Source organism: Neophocaena asiaeorientalis, unplaced genomic scaffold, assembly GCF_003031525.2.
Source record: "Neophocaena asiaeorientalis asiaeorientalis breed wild unplaced genomic scaffold, Neophocaena_asiaeorientalis_V1.1 scaffold152, whole genome shotgun sequence".
NCBI classification, from domain to species: domain Eukaryota; kingdom Metazoa; phylum Chordata; class Mammalia; order Artiodactyla; family Phocoenidae; genus Neophocaena; species Neophocaena asiaeorientalis.
This window is the reverse complement of record NW_020185338.1, coordinates 4111443-4131792: the sequence shown is the minus strand read 5'-3', so window position 1 is coordinate 4131792 and position 20350 is coordinate 4111443. Positions and strand designations below refer to the sequence as shown.

The 20350-nt window shown below is 45.2% G+C and overlaps 1 protein-coding gene across 1 annotated transcript in view; it reads right to left on the bottom strand.

Annotated features, from left to right (window-relative positions):
• Positions 1-20350, bottom strand: part of KCNK10 (potassium two pore domain channel subfamily K member 10) — a 73921-nt gene that overhangs the window by 16532 nt on the left and 37039 nt on the right. Inside the window, exon 3 of the mRNA XM_024736325.1 lies at positions 19469-19629. Coding sequence (XP_024592093.1) covers positions 19469-19629 — 161 coding nt within the window. The remainder of the gene's footprint in view (positions 1-19468; positions 19630-20350) is intronic.

Below are 20350 nucleotides of genomic sequence, written 5' to 3'. Positions count from 1 at the left end.
AGTGGGAGGGGGCAGGCAGCAGTGAGCACACCAGTGGGGTTGCAGAAAGAAGCATGGACCACGCGGACTCCGTTCCGGGACTGGTAGCCCCAATGGTGGTCAGTAGCAGCATCCAGGGCCCAGAATCAGTGGGGTCAGCAGGGCTGGCTGCTGTCTGTGCCAGGCAGACATAGCAGTGACTTCTTTCAGGTCTAGCTCTATGGGTCGTTGTTCTTGGCTGGGTACCTTCCAAGTATAGGTCTCCATCCACCTCAGGGATGTGATAGTTATACAAGAGCATTTAAATTTTTTTTCTTTTTTGCTTAACTTAGCCATAGTTGGTTTCTCTTGATTCAGCTAAACTGCCACTCCTGGAGGTGAGGGTAAAACTGGCTTCAGCCACTTGGAGGCGGGTCAGGGACATAGCCCCACAGAGTCCCCTGCCACCGCCAGACATCTGGACTCCAAGATAACCAGATGTGCTTTGGGTAATATCTCTCTGACATCCCTAAATCTTCAGAAAAGTCTTCTTAAAAATTGCAGCTAGTTTCGGCTGTGGTATAGAAGAGGCTATATCCATTCCTGGGATGAAGGGTTATAGGGAGAGTGGTGCCAGCCTCCTTCCAGGCCAGCAGGGCAGGAGCAAGTATCAACCAAGGCAGAGGGCTCTGCCACCTGCAGGAGGGGGCCAGGAGCATTGCCAAGACAGGTCCGTGGTTAGAGGCAAGATTGGTAATCTGGAGGAGTTGATGGGGGAGGACACAGGCTGTGGTCAGGACAGATGTGGGCACACATGAGTGATACCCCCCGCAAGTACTAGAAGAAAAGACAGCTGGGAGGGGCCTGCTGGAGTGCCAGTGGAGTAAGGCATTAAGGCTACATATAGATGCAAAGAGAAAAGACTCAGAAGTACAATTATCAGCGTCTTAACGGTGGATCTCTTTGGGCAATGGATTTTCATGTGATTTTTTTTTCTCCTTTGTACCCTTCTGTGTTTCCAAAGTCTCTACAACGACCATCTAGTCCTTTTGTAACCTTTACAGTGAAAGAAAAGGAGGAGAGGTGGAGAGAACGAGAGGGAGAGCGAGAGGAGGAGAAAAGGGAAAGACAGAAAGTGTCGACTGTGCTCACCAATACTGCAGTATTTCCCCAGAGAAATAACACGAAGTCCTGGAAAACTGTGCAGTTTGTCTTTCTTTCTTTTGGGAAGGGGCTGACAACCATGCCTTTGAGGGAAAACTAGAGAGAGAAGGAAAAGTAGCTACTCCCTGTGGTAAAGTAAGAGAGATGGGCCTTGTCTGAGGCTTCAGAATCCCAGGGACGGTTGCCAGAGGTGACAGTGGAAGCTGTGAGGACGTGGCCTTGTTCCAATTCAGTAATTGCATCCTGCCTGCTGCCCACGCCACCTCCCCTCCCTCCAGAATGCGGCAACCCCCTTCCTGAGCAAAGCTGTGGAGGAGTCCCACTGTTAGCAAGCATGTGCCATCCCATCTCATCTATAACTCCAGTTATTTTTGCAGCTTACTCTCTAAAGGGACTGGATCCTTTACTGGTGCCCAAACACTGCACCAATCCATGCTTCTCTGTCTTTTTCAAGGTGGTTCCATCTGCTAGGATGTTCTTCCCATTTTTATGCTTGGAAAACTCCTGTTCACTCCTCAAAACACAATTCCGACATTACCTCCTGCAGGAAGCCTCTGCCTTGTCAGTTACCGTGTCCTCTTCCCTGCCGTCTTTATTCCTTGCAATTCACCCCGAACTGCCGTCTTCCTGCATGTGTGTCTCCCTACCTTTGCATCCCAGGTGCCCTGCACCGTGTGTTTTTCTACACTTGCTCCCTCTTTCTTGGCACCTGGGGAAAATATGAGAGCAACTGTTTAAGGTAAACTGTTCTATGAAGGAACTAAAACTATTCATCCAGCAAGAGATAAAGTGTCAGGAGTTCCTAATGTAAGTTGCTCATAAGTGTATATATGATAGGCACAGGCAATGGACATACACAGGCATGCACACAGGATGTTTCTGTTGAATTGAATTGAATATTGACAGCACAGGAACTGCCTCAAGGCGAGAGTCTTGACATTTGAACATGGCCATTTACACGAGAATAGAAATTATACAGGTATAGTCCTGAAAGTTACACAGGAGCTTCCTGGAAGTTTTTTTTATAACCCCGTTTGGTTTATAACACCTGAGGAGGTGACTGGTAAATCTGTGAGGGTGTTTGTGCTCTCCTGGCACACAGTAGGTGAGGACAAGAATGTTTAGACATCCTATAATACAAGAGTTAGTGTCACAAAGCAGAGGATTAGCCCAAATTTACTGTGAGTTTTGAACAACCCACTGAGACAAATTTATGTGTATGTATAATTACCTGAGCTGAGAATGTGACTCCCTTTTAGGTACACACACACACACACACACACACACACACACAATTTTTTGCACAGTTTCAATATAGGCTGAATTTTATAAGACTGTGACTCCAACATAAATTGCAAGAAGGCTGAATTTTGATGAGTTGGAACCTTGCCAAGAGCTGTTCTCCATCTTGGAAAACCCCATCACTGGCAGGAAAGTCCCTTGTGGCAGCTTAGTCATTGACACAACACACCTGGACCAGCCTCTGCATCCTACATGTAGATGCGAGGGTCTCACTACTTCAGTACTTCTCCTGGGGATTCATGACCAAGCACCTATTACAAAAACATGATTATTTTATTATAAGTTACCTTCCTTTTATTCCTCCTTCATCTTGTAGCTAGAAAATGGTGTGTAGGTAAGTTGTACTACGTATGAAATTCGTTTCCATGTAGTAAAGGGGCAGTAATAGTCGCTCTAAAAGGGGCTGTTGGGTATTACAGGGATGAGAACCACTGAGAAAGTTAACTGTACATTGTATCTGAGGTTGATTTGAGAAGTCTGTAAGATCACACTTACAGGTGTCTCTCGATGAGATAAAAGTCCATGTGCAAAAAGCATTATCAGGGGACAGCTCCCCTACTGGACTGCCCTTTCATCAAAATAATTGCATCTCAAAGGTTAAAGCCATTTGTTTTTTTTTCCATTGACGTTTATTTGCATGAGATACTACTTTTGATTTCAAGGGCATTTTCTATATCAAAATGTATGATTGTAGTCATGCTCACTCACTCCTTCCCCGGGTGTGGGTGCTGGGCCCTGTGCTGGAAACTGTGCTGAACGGGCAGACAAACCTGTCCTCATAGGGCTGATGGGGGTGACAAGAATCAAACATGAAACTCAGATTCAAGGAGATGAACATTACCTAGGCATGTGAGGTGCTATGGGAGTGCAAGGTGCTGACCTTATTTAGGACTCAGAAAACCCTCCCTGAAGAGCTGACGCTTATGCTGAGAGCAAGAGGAAGATGGGACAGTGTTTGAAGCACCATAAATACCACATGCAAAAATCTGGAGATGAAAGAGGGTGGCACTTCGGTGCAAACACACAGACCCTTGGAATTTCCCCTGTGAAAGCAGAGATTTCTCCCCAAACACGATCATCAAGGATCTTACTCTAAGAAAGAATGTTAACTGTGAAAAGCTTTAAAATATTTTTTTAATAATTTTGTTGAAGCATAGTTGACCTACAACACTTATATCAGTTTCAGGTGCACAGCATAGAGATTCGATATTTCTATATGTTACGAAATGATCACCACAGTAAGTCTAGTTACCACCTGTCACCGTACAAAGTTATTCCAATATTATTGACTCTGTTCCCCATGCCGTACACTTCATCTCCATGACTCATTTATTTTGTAACCAAAATTTTGTACCTCTGAATCTCCCACACCTATTTCACTCATTTTTTAAAAATTCGACCAATATGAATTTTTCACAAAGTCTGGTTGGTGAATTCATTTTGTTGTTGCTGTTGTAGTTTCCCTAATAATGGGAGAGAATCTGAACTCAAGACATTTCTAAAAATATTATTAAAAGTAAAGGCATGTGATCATTTTTTTAAAAAACTAGAAAAGAGACAGAAAGCAACATGCCCATTTTTCAGGCAGGAAGGAGTCTCATCCACCCTCCAACTACCCCTAGTAGAGGCTCCCGAAAGCAGATGTCACATGTTTATCCGGCCATCTGGGCAGGTCTTCTTCCCCCTCTTCCCTGGAGAAAAGGTTGACAAGCCTCCAAAGGGGAGGTAGAAGAGAAAGACACCTACCAGAAATACAGAATCAAAGGGCTAAGGACAACTGAGACTTTTTTCAAGAGCAGCAGAGACAAGCAAACGGCGACGTCAGGAAAAGGATGAAAGCCAAAAAGAAAGTGGTAATAACACTGCCAGAGCACCATATGGCTCTTAGATGGTACGCATTTCATTTGAAATGTTGATATTTGCTTTCTTGTTAGTTTTGGTGCCAACTCTGTTACTGTCCTTGATAAAATTCATTTTGAAAAAAATCACACGGAAGCTTCTGTGTGCTATCCTCAAAATCATACATAAATTCCTTTGCTTTTTTTTTTTTTTAACTGCATGCTCTAGAACCCTGTTTCTAAGTGTTCAAACTAAAGTGCAAAGCATTGATCAGATCAGAAGGGAATGTCCTGGTGACTGATGCGAGATGCCCATCACATTCATTTGTGCCTATTCAGCAGTGAGACGGAAGCTGGGGGAGAGGGGGAGTGTGGATGGGGAGACAGCCAAATATTAATAATAATAATCTGACATGAGCCCTTCAACCATTCCCCAGGCTCAGGGAGAAATATTGTTGATGTTTTCTACAGTAAAATTCATTTCTGCCAAGGAATGGAAAAAAACTAACCCAAGGGACATTGTTCAGTCTAAGTGGAGCCATGGTGGCAAGAACGCAGTATCTAAACACCAGCACGGCAAAACCCGTCTTCCAGGTGGGGGGCTCCCTCGTTGATATTTCAGGAGCCATTTATCTTTGGGGAAGAAAGCCTTGGAAGTCTTTGATGCTTTATGAAAAATATGCACAGGTCTGTGTGTTTAAGACCTAGCAAGAGCACATGCAAGCTGAGAGGCAAGCAGCATGTAGCGAAAGTAAATTCTTTTTCGTTCTTCGATTTTCCTTTCACCAGCATCTACCTATGTGGTGGAATATCACGGACATGTCTGCATAAGCAGTTGCAGTCAGTGAAATGCAGTCAAGGATGAAATGCACAACCTCCCCGCTTGCTCAGATGGAACAGCAGAGCTTCTGCATTCTTCCTTTGCTGAATCATGGTCAGTGCATCTTTTCCTCCCAAGGCAATGACTGACGATTGGAGCTCTAGCCCAGGCCCACGCCCTCCTGCCCATTGGATTCCCTCTGTCTGTTACTGCCCTTTTGCCTCCATTTCTCCAGCCCCACCCACCTCCACATCCATTCCAGCAAGGGTAGTACTGAAACCTGCATCAGTAAGCATCTCTTCTTCAGTCGGGTTTGTTGGAGGGGGATGCATAGCCTACACTCCCCGGGTGTGTGAAAAGGAATCTGGTTCATTTCTCTTTCCTCTCCAACAAATTCATCATCAATACTTATTTACTGAATGCCTCTAAAGCACTTAGCACTGAGCAGGTACCAGAGGGGTACAGAAAAAGAAAGGCAGAGTATCCCTTAGCTTCAGAGCCCTTATGTGTTACTTAAAGAGAACAATCCATTAGCTACACAAAACAGGTCCATCATTGAAAAAGCGTGTGACGTCAAATACACAAGCTAGAATTCACAAGGCCCTCCCCTGGGCTCCCTAAGCTAACAATGTGCTTATCATAACAATGAATAACATTTATTGAGTGCTAACTGGATGCCAGGCATTGCTCTCATGCATCAACTAAGTGCCCAAAGAGGTAGCTACTATTTTTATCCCCATTTTTCTAGTAAGGAAACTGAGGCACAGCCCGGGGTCACATGGCTGGTGATCAGGGCTTACGCACCGAGGCCATGTGACTTCTGAGGCCGCCTGCCCCAGCCCTGGTCTCACTATGGACACTGGTCTTCATACATGTCTGTTTTCTCCTTGAAAGAAGGGACTGTCTTTGTTTATGGCCACGCCCCCACCCTGTTGAGAACACAAAAGGCGTTATTTGATAACTACTCATGAAGTCAACCTGGGGAGAGGTATAAAGGAGCAACCCGAATGGGGAGCTGGGGAGTGAATCATTATGAGGTGAAGAAAGGATTTCAGAGCAGCAGCAAGGCCAGGTGGAAACCAGGCATCAACGGCATGTGAGGCCCAGGTTGGCCTGGTGGTGAGCCACCCTCCCTCCTAGCAGCACTGGTGCATGGCCAGAGCTAAGGAAGCAGAGTAGGAATAAGCACAGGGACAGAGCTGGAGGTGAGAGCGGAGGAGGGGAGAGGGCTTAAGAGGGAGGCAGGGCCCAAAGCACAGCCTCTCTACTTTGCCCCCCATGGAACAGAATGACAGCCTTGGAGCAGCCCAGATTTCAGAGGACAATCAGGTAGCAGGTTACCAAATGTTGTCTTTGTGGCCTATAAAAGTTGAAGAAAAAAAAGAAAAGAAAAGAACAAGTGCCGGTGAAGATGTGGAGAAATTGGAACCCTTGGGCATTGCTGGTGGGAATGTAAAATAGTGCAGTTTCTCAAAAAATAAAACACAGAATTCCCATATGATCCAGCAATCCCATTTCTGGGTATATACCCAAAGGAATTAATGCAGGGACTTGAACAGATACTTGTACATCCACGTTCATGCAGCATTACGCACAATTGCCAAAAGGTGAAGCAACCCAAGTGTCCATCAAGAGACAGAGGAATAGATAAACAAAATGTGGTCTATATATATACGGTGGAACACATCAGCCTTGAAAAGGAAGGAGACGCTGACACACGCCACAACATGCATGAATCCTTAAAGCCATTACGTTAAGTGAAAGAGACCACTCAGGAAAGGAGAAGTACTGCATGAGTCCATTTATATGAGCATATTGAGCAGCCGAATTCATAGGGACAGAAAGTAGGATAGAGGTTGCCATGGGCTGGGAGGTTGGAGGGAATGAGGGGTTACTGTTTAATGGGCAGAAGGCTTCGGTTCGGGGAGGTGAAAAAGGTCTGGAGGTGGATGGTGCTAATGGCGGTACAGCAGCGTGAACGTGCTTAATGCCACTGAGCTGCGAGCTTAAACATGGTTAATGTGGTAAATGTTATGTTGTGTGTATCAAACCACAATAGAACAAAATAGACCTAAAGAAAAAGCTGAAGCAGGCTCTAAAGTATCCAGCAAATTCCAGGGGACACCTTAAATGAAGAGACCCTCACTGAAACAGTGAGTATGGCCAGGACCAAAATGTTCATTCCCTGGAAACAGGGCTGATTTGAAAAGCCAGGGTTGCTCTGTACTTTTGTACTCAACTTTTCTGAGTATGGGAATCCCTTTTGAACGTTAGAAAAAATCCTCAATCCCCACACAATAATAGGACGTTTGGTACCCATTGATTGTGCAAACCCATAAAGAAAAAATAAGCTACTATGAATCCAGGAATCATATTATTAAATGAACTTAAGTGAATTATTGATGACTACCCCTCTACATACATTTGGGAAAAGGTAGTAAGTATATAAAGGAGACGTTATTTATTCTATCTACCAGTAATGCTTGATGCACAAAATGATGCTCTAATCCTTTAAAATCGCAGCTCAGGTCCCTGGGGACCCACCACCCACAGGGTGAGAACCACAGCTCTATCCTAACAAGAGACTGAAACTCAGCAGTGAACTTCCAAGATACAGTGCAAAACCATTAAGTCAAAAATGCTATGAGGCACTAATGCAGCTCTCCTCAAAAAATAAAAAACAAAGCATTTTCGCTCCCAAAATACAAAGTGTAATTCCTCTAACAGGAATGCACGTTTCCTAGGCTCGATCAGTTTGGGCAGCCCTTCCTTACTCAAAGCCATCTGCTCTGCAGTGTGACCATACCATGCCTACCATGCTGTCACCCCCAAGGGAGCGGCCTCTTTGGGGTGAGAGTTCAGAACACCAGCACACCTCTCAGTAATGATGTATTCTAAACACTTCCCCTTTCCTGAAACAAAAAGTTCTAAAGCAACTTGGAATTTATCAATGACCACTGACATACCAGTCATACACCGCAAACCCTGCTCCAGGATGGGCAGACTCAACGGTTCAACAATGGCATCTCTCAATTTTTAGGAACCTAATTTGTCGGAAGATACACTAGAGTGTTTTTTACTCGCTCGGCTCACAGAAGTAGCAGGAGGCTAAGTGTAAAAGAAAAAAAGTTTTTTTAATATTGATAAATGTAATATAAAAAAGGTAGAGAGTTCTGTAAAAGGGTAAAGGATTATTATTCTACTGTATGAGTGTCCTCCAAAGGACCCAAACTATCCTGTAAAAACTGGTGATGAAAGGTGAACATGGGAAATCATCCACCTATTAAGCTGGTTTTATGATACTAATAAAAATGTGAGTACTAATAAAATCCTTGGATTAAATTCATAACTCAGAAGTACCTGGAAGTTTTAGAAACAGCTTACCATACATACTAAGGCGTCACTGGACTTTCAGTAGTTCCAAAAGGCAAAGATATAAAATGTTTTCATCAAAAAATCCCCTGGGATTCTAGGAAGTGACCAACTCTTCCATGGGCAAGACCTGGCAGGTAAGGAATACCCATATAAACGTTCCAGAGACCTTCCTCGTTTGGACGGTAGTTTAGGAAGAGCTTCTTCCACCACTTTCCCTGAGGTTAGGACTGAGTGAAATCCCCAGTGGGAATTAAAATCTTGATGTTGATGCACTCAAACTCCAGGTTCTCAAAACTGTTGAGGCAATCTGATGAATGCAGAAAAAGAAGAATGCTTTTGGAAGACAAGACCAGCCGCCTCGGCTCACCAAGAAGCTTGGCTTAGAGCTGTGTGTTCCTCTTATTGTCAACACCGAGTGGGCTGTACACAGTGGAGAAATGAACAGAAGAGTGGAGAACACAGTCTTCCTGGCAACCCGCCTCGCAGAGGTGGGCCCAAACCAGTCAGCCATCGAGACAGTACAAGCCCACTTTCACATTATAAGCCCACCCTCACGTTAATCACACAGCAGACACGAGCAAGCGGGCATTTATTGAAGTCCTAGGTTAATCTCCAGGAGAAGAGAACACCAAGAAAAGATGTTTGCCAATGAGGAGCCTGATGAAGGAGCTAGAGCAGGTGCAGAGAGAAGAATCCGAGGCAATGGTCCAATTCAAAGTATCCATAGATGAGATAAAGCTGGAAAACTAAAACGCTTTGAGAGCAGATAAAGACAGGGCCAATATTAGCTTTTTTCTCAACTGGCCATCTTTGTCTGTCCGCAGGTCTTACTAAACCTTTCATGAAAGACTCTACTGAACCATCAGATGCTATCCCTACCTTACAAGAGAAAGAAGGAAGGAAGGAGAGTGGAAAAACTAAGTCTGTGCATGCACATTGGGATGGGCAATCTCGTTTGGAATCTCTGCTGTCACTTATGGGCTGGGTGACCTTGGATATTTCACAGAACCAGTCCAAGCTTTCCAATCTCATAAAACTAAGAAGGCAAGAATGGTCCTTTGAGAGGGTTATGGTACAGCTCACTCTAGGGAAGGCCCACAACCCAGTGTCTGGCATATAGTAAATCCTCAAACAGATGAGCAACTTATCTCCAGACTTCCATACTGAGTCCCAGAATACTCAGTCTGCCTCAACCAAATCCCACTAGACAAATCCAAGTCTCCCTACAAAGATCCCTATATACAGAAGTTTATAAGTGAATGCCATCCTAAAGTAACAATCAGATTCCCAGAAGTTACCCGTGATCAAAGTTGGCCAGAAAGAAAAAAAAGAGTCTCTGTTCAAGCTACCTTAAAACTATTTAAATACTATCCAGGCAGTATTTTTTTGTTTTTTTTTTTGTTGTTTTTACAATACGCGGTCTTCTCACTGCTGTGGCCTCTCCCGTTGCGGAGCACAGGCTCCGGACGCGCAGGCTCAGCGGCCACGGCTCACGGGCCCAGCCGCTCCACGGCACGTGGGATCTTCCCGGACTGGGGCACGAACCCGTGTCCCCTGCATCGGCAGGCGGACTCTCAACAACTGCGCCACCAGGGAAGCCCCAGGCAGTATTTTAAGTAGTTATATTTTAGGCAGATTTGATAGACTTGCTGTTTATAGGAAAAGTGAAGATGCATTTTAAAGGCCATTAAAACCTCCCATGGTGGACTTCCCTGGTGGCGCAGTGGTTAAGAATCTGCCTGCCAATGCAGGGGACACGGGTTCAAGCCCTGGTCCGGGAAGATCTCACATGCCGCGGAGCAACTAAGCCTGTGCGCCACAACTACTGAGCCATGCTCCAGAGCCCACGAGCCACAACTACTGAAACCCGCGCACCACAACTACTGGAGCCCGCACGCCTACAGCCCGTGCTCTGCAACAAGAGAAGCCACCGCATTGAGAAGCCCAGGCACCATGACAAAGAGTAGCCCCCGCTCACTGCCAACTAGAGAAAGCCCGCAAGCAGCAACGAAGACCCAAGGCAGCCAAAAATAAATAAATAAAATAAATTTATAAAAAAACAAACAAACAAAAACCTCCCATGGTGATCCCAGATGGCAACAGGAAACACAAAAGGGACACTGGCCAGTTATCAAAGATACACAAGAACGAGGAAGAATCATATATTAGATTAGTCCCCAGTGGGCCAGCTAGAGAGAGTGCTGAGATGGTATGCCTGCTGAAGAGTAGCAGAACCAACTATCTTTGTGTATATCATCAGAATCAAGTCCCCAGGCATGTTCCCTTATTGGTGAGAAATGATCTTATTCTTACACTTATGGAGTATAAAATTTCTAAAGCCCTCTTCAAGGACCCATCTGTGAGAAGAGAATTCCAAGTGGGAATGGCACTGGCACTGAAGAACTGGACAGGACCATGGATGGAGACCCCAGACCTTGTGTGGAAGATTCAGCCAGGGGACCAGGGCCCGCCCCTTGGGACCTGTTGGGTAATTGATCCCTTAAATCCCAGCAGAGTCATGGTTCTTACCTGGATGATTTTGCCCTCAAGGGGATATTTAGTCATGCCTGGAGATGTTTTTGGCTGATATACCAGAAGCACTGATGACACTGGCATCTAGTGAATAGAGGCCAGGGAAGCTGCTAAACTTCCTACAATGCACAGGACAGGTCCCATGACAATTATCCAGCCCAAAATGTCCATAGAGCTAAGGCTGAGCAAGCCTGCATCAGAGGAAGGGAGAAATGAAGGACCATCATGGACAAACTGTGTCACGGCTGTGATTAAGAGATGCTGTGTAGTCTGTTTTGTGGATGTCACTTATATAGTTTGTCCCAAGTGCACATCTGGGACAATATTATTATTTTTTTATTTATTATTTTTTTTTTTTTGCAGTACGCGGGCCTCTCACTGCTGTGGCCTCTCCCGTTGCGGAGCACAGGCTCCGGACGCGCAGGCTCAGCGGCCATGGCTCACGGGCCCAGCCGCTCTGCGGCATGTGGGATCTTCCCGGACCGGGGCACGAACCCGTGTCCCCTGCATCGGCAGGCGGACTCTCAACCACTGCACCACCAGGGAAGCCCCTGGGACAATATTCTTAAATTAATTCAGCTATTCTGAACCTGGTTGAGAAAGTTTTAAAAATATTTACCTTCTGTGCATTTAAAAACAACTACCTCGCACCCCCTTCTAGCCCCTTAGGGGAAGTAAGAAAGCAGTTGTTCACATTAAAAACCAGGGTCTTCTCTCTGATCAAAACAGACTCAAAATATTCATGTAACATTAGTCCCACTGGGTTATTTCTCAGGCATGTTTAACATGGTATGCACTAGTGGGGGCATGTCATAGAGGCAGAAAGACACACGTACACACACATAAACACATGCAGACCCTTGGGCGCGCTCAGCCCACCATCTGGCCCTCCCAGGCCCCCCGGTATTTAGGCAAGATGTTGGTGTGCATAACTAGTACCCCAACGAACTTTTCCACTAATACTAGGAACTGGAAATTGTAGTTGAATCCACAGAGCCGAGAGTAATACCCAGTTTCCAAAACAAGGGCTTTTATCGTCTTGACATAATAATTTTGTTATCCCCATTGAGGACTAGTTCAAAGACACGCTGTGAGAAACAAGTCTCCTGTCAAGGGTGTTCTTCAAAATCTTTCTTTGACTCAGGCCAGGCACATGGCAGAGGACTCCAGGAGCCCTAGGCTTTCTCCACCAGCTCCTTCCTGCAATCCAAAGTGATCAATTAGCCCACTAATGGAACATCATTACCAGACTGAGATTGTCATCACCCCGTTGTAAGTATTTGGTGGGTTCTAAAGTCCCCAGGTTATCACAGCACCGATAAGCCTACGGTAACATGTTATTATTTGTCAGCTACACCCAGGCTCCTTTCGTTCCAAAGGCAAATACACATTTCTGCTGTATCCTTGGGAGGGAAGCCAAAGAAGAAAAAAAGTGTCCCTTGGTTTTAGAGATAATATCAGAAAGCCTGCTGATCAGCCAGATAAAAAAAGGCAGCTACTTCCTACCAGAGGCCAAAGTCCAGCTCAGAGCAAGAAAATGGGATCCAGTCCAAAATCTGACCAGGTTTCCTACAGTATCCTATCAAGTGACAGTCGGCCCAGCCCAGCAAAAGAGCCAGCCCACAGCAGGGGAAGAAGAGACTGCCCTCTTCCAAAATCTGCTTTGGGGGCTTCCCTGGTGGCACAGTGGTTAAGAATCCACCTGCCAACGCAGGGATATGGGTTCAAGCCCTGGTCCGGGAAGATCCCACATGCCGTGGAGCAACTAAGCGTGTGCGTCCCAACTACAGAGCCTGCATTCTAGAGCCTGCGAGCCACAACTACTGAACCCGTGTTTCACAACTACTGAAGCCCGTGTGCCTAGAGCCCATGCTCTGCAACAAGAGAAGCCACTGCAGTGAGAAGCCTGCGCACCACAACGAAGAGTAGCCCCCGCTCGCCGCAGCTAGAGAAAGCCCGCGCATAGCAACAAGGGCCCAACAGAGCCAAAAATAAATAAATAAAATAAATTAATTTTTTTTAAAAATCTGCTTTGGAACCCAAGTAATCCCTGCTCAATCCCAAGTAATTATCCTTCCTTGCTAACTGCCCAGATTTCCTGCTGGAAACCTAGGAAGAATTATTTTTACTTTATGTTATATAAATAATTATAAATTATCCCAAGTCCAGGCTCACTCACTCAACTCACTGTGTGGTTTTAGGCAAGTCACAACAGGCTCCATTTCTGTTGGATGCTATAGGAGTTTCACTAGAGATGTGTTCCCCGAAGAGTGATCCATGGGCCACCTGTATCTAAATTCTAGGGATGCTTGTCACCCTAGAGCAGAGCCAACAGGTAGTCCCAGGGAATCTGCACATGACATTACTAGTACTCACCTATTTTCCCATCCCCGCCCCCCTTCCTGGAAATCAAACAATGCATTCCAGGCCCTCTTTGCAGTTGGATAGAGCAGTGTGACTTGTTCAGGCCAGTGGGTTGTGACTGGAGGCCAAAGCTCTGAAGAGCCATGCCATGCCTGACTCTCTTCCCCTAAAAAACCCTAAAGTCTGGAGAATTGCCCAGGCAGCAGCAGACCTGGGGGAGGGGGGTGAATAAGCTGGTGGTTTGTTAGGTATCGTATAAGTTAGCCTCTCGTCAGTCAAGGATCCCAAAGGCCACCGAATTTATCGATACGTAAGGGGGAGACAAGGCGGCATCGCTGTGAGTGGTCCGTGTGGCTAGCAGTTGACTGACACCTGTGGCAGATGCTGTCATTTGCTTACCCCAACTTCTCCTCTGCTCCCAGAATTCTAACTTTGTTCATCACAGCGGGAGATGAAACATGACTCCTCTGTGCCTTGGGGTTCTGAAACTTTAGCAGGCATCAGAATCACCTGGAAAGCTTGGCAGACACAGATTGCTGGGCCCCAACTTCTCTAAGAATTTCCATGTCTAACAAGTTCCCAGAGGATGCTACTACTGCTGCTGGTCCAGGGACCACACGCTGAGAACCAATGGTCTAAGTCAATCCACCCCATTCTCCTTTGTCAGTGACTCACCTTCCTAAGCTCCCTTGCAGGTAGGAATGGTCATGCGACCCACTTCCGGCCAATGAGACAGAAGAGGAAGTCTGCAGGGAAAATTTGGGGCAAGACTTTTCTCCCATAAAAGGAGCCCTTTTTGTCTTACCTTAAATGTGGTTGAGTAATCAGAGAAAGTCAAATACTATATGATATCACTTATATGTATCTAAAAACTATAACAAACTAGTGAATAAAACAAAAAAGAAGCAGACTCACAGATATAGAGAACAAATTAGTGGTTACCAGTGGGAAGAGGGAGGGGGGAGGGGTGGGGGATTAAGAGGTACAAACTATCATGTATAAAATGTATAAGCGACAAGGATATAATTGTACAATACAGGGAATATAGCCAATATTTTATTTTAACTATAAATGGAGTATAACCTTTACAAGTTGTGGATCACTGTGTTGTACACTATATTGTAACCTACAGTATTGTATATCAACTATACCTCAATACAAATAAATCATTCTTTTAAATGTGGTTGAGTGAAAACATGCTCTTTGGTCCTGAGGCAGCCATCTTGCAAACAAGGTGGTCACAAGCCTGAGGACGCAAAGCTAACGTGCCAAGGACAGCAGAGCAGAAAGAGAACAAACCTGGGTGTACGCGTGTGATGTTGTGATTGAGAACAAGAAATATGTATTTGGTCTTGGTCTTCTTTCCTGGCACAAGGCTCCTAAAACCCTTGGAATTTCCTGTGATGAGAGCCATAAAGGTTCTTTTGTTATGTTAATGAGGTAGCTTTGGGATCACCTAAAGATGGGGGTTGGTTACCAGGGAAACCAACGAGGAATAGAGGGCTGGAACTTTCAGTCCCACCCCACCCCACCTCCAACCCCCAATTTCCCAGGAGAGGAGAGGGGCTGGAAGTTGACTTGATCACCAATGGCCAACGATTGAATCAATCACGCCTATGTGATGAAACCTCCATAAAAACTCAAAAAGGAGGAGATTCAGAGAGCTTCCCGGTTGGTGAACCATGACACTCCACGTGTCACCATGCCAGGCCCCAAATGCCCTGGGGACAGAAGCTCCATGGTTTTTGGACCTCTCCCTGTGTATCTCTTCATCTCACTTTTGATTCATATCTTTAAATATCCTTTGTGATAAACCAGTAATCTAGCGAATAAGCTGGTTTCCTGAGTTCTGTAAACCACGCTAACAAATTAATTGAACCCAAGGAAGGAAGATGCTGTGGGAACCACTGATTTTTAGCCATTCATCAGAAGCATGGGTAACAAGCTGAACTTGCAGTTGGCACCTAAAGCGGAGCACAGGCTTGTAGGACTGAGCCCTTAACCTGTGGGATCTGATGCTAATTCCAGACAGATAGTGTCAGAATTGAGTTGAACTGTAGGACACCCAGCTGGTGCCAGAGAATTACTTGGTGGTGTGCGGAGAAATCCACACATTGGAATCGGCACCAGAATCCTTAACTTGTCACTGGGAAACTGATGCACCAAACCTGAAACAATCTTCCTTTAGCCTTCTTGCTATGCGAGATAAGTCAGTGTCACATTCTTCATCCACTGTCAATCGACGTTGGGGGCAATGTTCATTTTCATGTTCCACGTAGAAGGACTCCAGCTAGAGTAACACTCCATATCTCTACCCCCGCCCCGCTGCTCAGCCAGACAGTGGCTCACCCAGTGGACTCGGCAGAAGGGACTGAGCTCCCTCGGCTCGGCCTCTTTCATCTCCTGTTTGAAACCATCTGTTACAGACAGCTGCACTGTTTTGCTCTCTATGATGTAGTAAGGTCAGTGGAGCAGACCCTGCCCTCACTGAGGAGGCCTGTGCTACCAACGACCAAGATGGAGTGGGAGGCAGATTTTCTAAAATGACCAGAGAAGATGCCCCACCCTAATCCCCAGAACCTGTGAGATGATGAGCGATTACTCCCGTGACTCTGTTATGCTACAGGGCACAGTTCACGTAAAGATAGGGAGATTGTCCACGTGGGTCTGATCTAATCACACGAGCCCTTAAAACATAGTGCTTTCTCCAGCTGACGGGAGAGCGCAGACGGGAAGTCATAGAGATAGAAGAAGGGTTCCATGCCGGTTTTGAAGATGGAGGCCAAGGAATGCAGGCAACCTCAAAGGTAAGAATGGCCCCCACCTGACACCCAGCAAGGAAACAGGACTCTCAGTCCTACAACCACAGGGAACTATTCTTTGCCAAGACCTGAATGAGTGTGGAAGCAGATTCTTCCCCAGATCCAGAGCCCAGCCAAGCCTGCCCAGACGTTTCACCTACACAACTATGACATAATAAACGAGTGTTGCTTTAAGCATCTACATTTGTACTAATTTGTTACACAGAAATAGAAAACATACTGCAGGGAAATTCTTCTAATTCAGGGTGAAAATGGTTAGTAAGTCCTTTTGGCATCAAAGCTAAAGCTACATTCTCTGATGAGCTTATCAGCAATAAAGCTGATCTTTTAATCTCCATCTGACTCCTGTGTCTATTTCTCAATTAGTTCTGGACTCCAGAGGGGAAAAAAGAGTTTTCATTTATTCACCCCATAAAAACCCCAACAGTCGGGTATTCAGGAATGCTTTTGGCATTTCTATATAATACAATAAGTCTCCACATGAGGCTTTAAAATGAGGCTCAGACCTGGAATGGTATAGAAGAAACCAAATCATATCACCTCAGAATATAGGCACCTAGATTTTATATTCTATCTTTACTCCACTAAAAATCCTCTCCTTCCTAGAGCTGAGAGAAAACACACCCGATGAATGGAAAGGCTTAATCAGTGAGCAGGTAAATAAATAAATAAACCTTCCTCGTGGGAACTAAAACTTCACAACCCCAAGCTTTGTTGGTTTGTACAATTTTCAGTTCTCAAATAATCACCTAAGGGTAACGGGGCTTTTAGATGTAGTTTAAATGAAAAGCAAAAAGCTTTGAGATTTTCCACCAAAACTGCATGCAGCAAGCAAACTGCTGCAGAATCTGTTGTTTGTAGTTTCCGCAAGTGCACCCATGTTCCTCCTGGAACTCAGACACCCCTTCCACAGCCCCCTCCAAAAGTTGTGCAAACGCATACATCGTGTGCGGCCAACTCGGTAATATACTGCCGCTCCTTCCTAAAAGACTCCCAGTCTTTGATGGCACTGCAAGGACCTGAGTGGGCCATCAGCATAAAAATGAAACATGAGGGGCTTCCCTGGTGGTCCAGTGGTAAAGAATCCGCCTTGCAATTCAGGGGACACCCATTCGATCCCTGGTCGGGGAACTAGGATCCCACATGCCACGGGGCAACTAAGCCCATGCGCCACAACTAGAGAGCCCTCGTGCCGCAAACTACAGAGCGCACGTGCTCTTGGAACCCACAGCACAACTAGAGAGAAGCCCGCACGCCACAAGGAAGAGCCCACACACTGCAACAGAAGATCCCACGTCCCTCAACGAAGATCCCACGTGCCTCAACTAAGACCTGACGCAGCCAAAAATAAATTAAATAAATAAATAAATAATAAATCTTAAAAAAAAAAAAAATGAAACGAGATTTTGAAGGCTCTGTCCCAGAGTCCTGTGAATGATCCATTTGAGAGGCATCTTTAAGGGGAAGAACAGTTCTCTGTACTTGCAGTCCAAAATTCATATGGGAACTAAGTCCCCAGTTTCGGTAGCAGATGTCATTAAATGATTGCAACCTCTTCTCTCATTTAGAATACAGTAACCAAATTTTATTTTTGCTAAAGGGGGATTTCAAAAGCCTGTAGTCCGATCCTTTCTTTCTACAAATAAACTCAGATCTAGAGAAGCTATATAAAAATAGAAATTCCAGATCAGTCATTTCTCCATTTGACTCCTGTTCTTCTGAGTGTTTAATCCGCCAGATTCATTTTTCTCTGAATCAGAAGCCAAGAGGCCACAGCTAAAAGGGTACCCTCTGAGAAGTTCAAAAGTGCTCTTGGAGACAAGGTTGCCACATCTGGTTTAGGGAGATGAGCATCTGAGAAGCACAGAAGCTGAGCACTGATGGTTTCCATGGTGACCACGGGGCCCAGGTGTATGTTCTAATGAGGCCAGCCAGCATTTTGGGGCAAAGACTGTAGAACATTCCAGGAAAACCCCCATGTCACCGAGCGACTCATGAAATTTGAATGGGTGGCTAGCCTGCCAACAAGTGCTTCTTTCAGGAGACAGACACACAGCAGCACTGAACTCTGTGTCTGGCCCTGTAAGCTCTTTTCCATACATTATCTCATTTCATCATCACCCAGACCTTAAATTCAAATTCCATCCCATTTTGCTGATGAGTAAACTGAGGCAGCTCACCCAAGATCACTGAGCTTACAGAAGGTGGCTCTAAGCCAGCTCTAGTGCCTTATTCCTCCACTCAACTCTACCAGAATTTCTGAAACTGGTAGCTCTCGAGGGAAGAGCTACCTTGCATTCTTCTAAAGAGAAGCTTATGTCATGATTTCTTGTCTCAGAGGGGAAAACAAGCGCAGCCTTAGAACTTACCACTGATCTATCTTTGCCCATCATTGCCAGATTCTGAAAAAGATCTCAAATTATCATTTTCAAATATGAAGTCATCATAAGAAATAATTCCCTGAAGAAGGTTCGAAAGACTTGAGAATTACGTCAAAACTGAGAAAGAGAGCAGAAATGACCTAACACCTAAGTAAAACTAATGTTCTGTTAAACTATGTGAACAGGTGTGAGCTAAAGGGCTTTGGAAACCCCAGTCCAATCACCTCTATTCCACATGCCTGTCACTGATGCCAGGAATGCCATCTGTAGAAAATAAATTCCTTGAGTTGAGATTTTTGTCCCTTGTTTAAAGGTGAGTATTCTCAAGAGGAAAAACCTAATTAAGGCAATAGCAATCATCAACACCTTAGTATGAATTAGTATGTTAGTGTACTACTGCTGATGGAGCGCTCAGCAGTGGGAGGAGGGGGTGGGGCCATGAAGAGACAGATACATAGCACAAAGCAATGTCTAGGAAATGCAGGCTTCTGGAAGAGGTCTTAGAAGCCAGGATCAGCCTGAAGATGCTGTGCCTGGAAATAAAGTGAAGGAGCTCCAATAACAAAATGGATGGATTTATAATTCTCTACTTTATTGCCAACACACTAAGGAACCCATCTTCCACCTTTCATAAGAAATTGCGTATGCCTCACCTCTTCAGAAAATCTGTATTGGCAAATCTATACTTAACCCTCTTGTGTTGTGATTCCAGGAAGACCAACAAGAGACAAGAGTTTAGGCACAGTACCTGTGACTACCATGGGCCAAAAATAAAAAGATGACCATAACATTGAACTATTCCATTAAAAGTGATAATGAAACAAGAACACCCTGGTAATTCCTTCTGGATCCTGTCAGGCTAAAGCCAACTGGATCACAGAGGTTAGGGTTTAAATAGATGGCAGTACTCACTCGAAAGACCTTCTCCACTCTTGCAATGCTCTTCCCAAAAATGGTTCCAAGTTGGTCTCCAATTCCAGCCAATAAGAAACCAAAAAGTGGAATTCCAAAGATGGCATATAAAATGCAAAAGATTTTGCCTCCTTCAGTGCTTGGAGCAATATTCCCATACCCTGGTGAGAAATATTAAAAAGAGAGAGGGAGAATGGTGAGGCGCCAGAGAAATTACAGCACTGAATGAAAGAATCCGGACTTCTTAAAGGGTTTCTCCATTCCCCCCCACCCCTCCACTTCATGCGTTTTAGGAGCAGAACTTCATTTCCAAGGCCCTATAAAATTCAGAACATCGTTCCATTGCTTCTCTTCCTTCTCTCCCCGTAAATACTTTCAAAAGGATCCAGGTTTCCAGGATCTTATTGTGTTTCATTAGATGACATTTTAGGAAATCTATGATCACCCAGAATTGCATTTCTGACGGGAAATGGTACAACCCATTTCAGAAACATCAAATATCTAGGATGTGTCTGGTTTAGGGATGCTGAACACCTGAGAAGGGTTCAGCATTGCCTTTCTTAGATTTAAAAACAGCTTCTCCCTTACAGCTTCATCCCAAGGCCACATCCCCTCCACCTGACAGACTGTGGTTGTCTCCAGCATTTGCCTTCTTAGGGTGATGGGTGCTCCACATTAAGGAGGATGTGTGGTCTAGTACAAATTCAGAAAGGACCCATGGATCGTACAGCCCTACCCTGGGAAAACAGTAAAGAGTGGAGAAGGGAAGACTTTGTGCTCTTACACTGACAGTGATGGTTAGCTCTGCCCGGATCTCTTTTTTTCTTTCCTGGGAACTCCGTATCAACTGAGCCCTGCCTCTCCTCCCACCGACTTCCATTT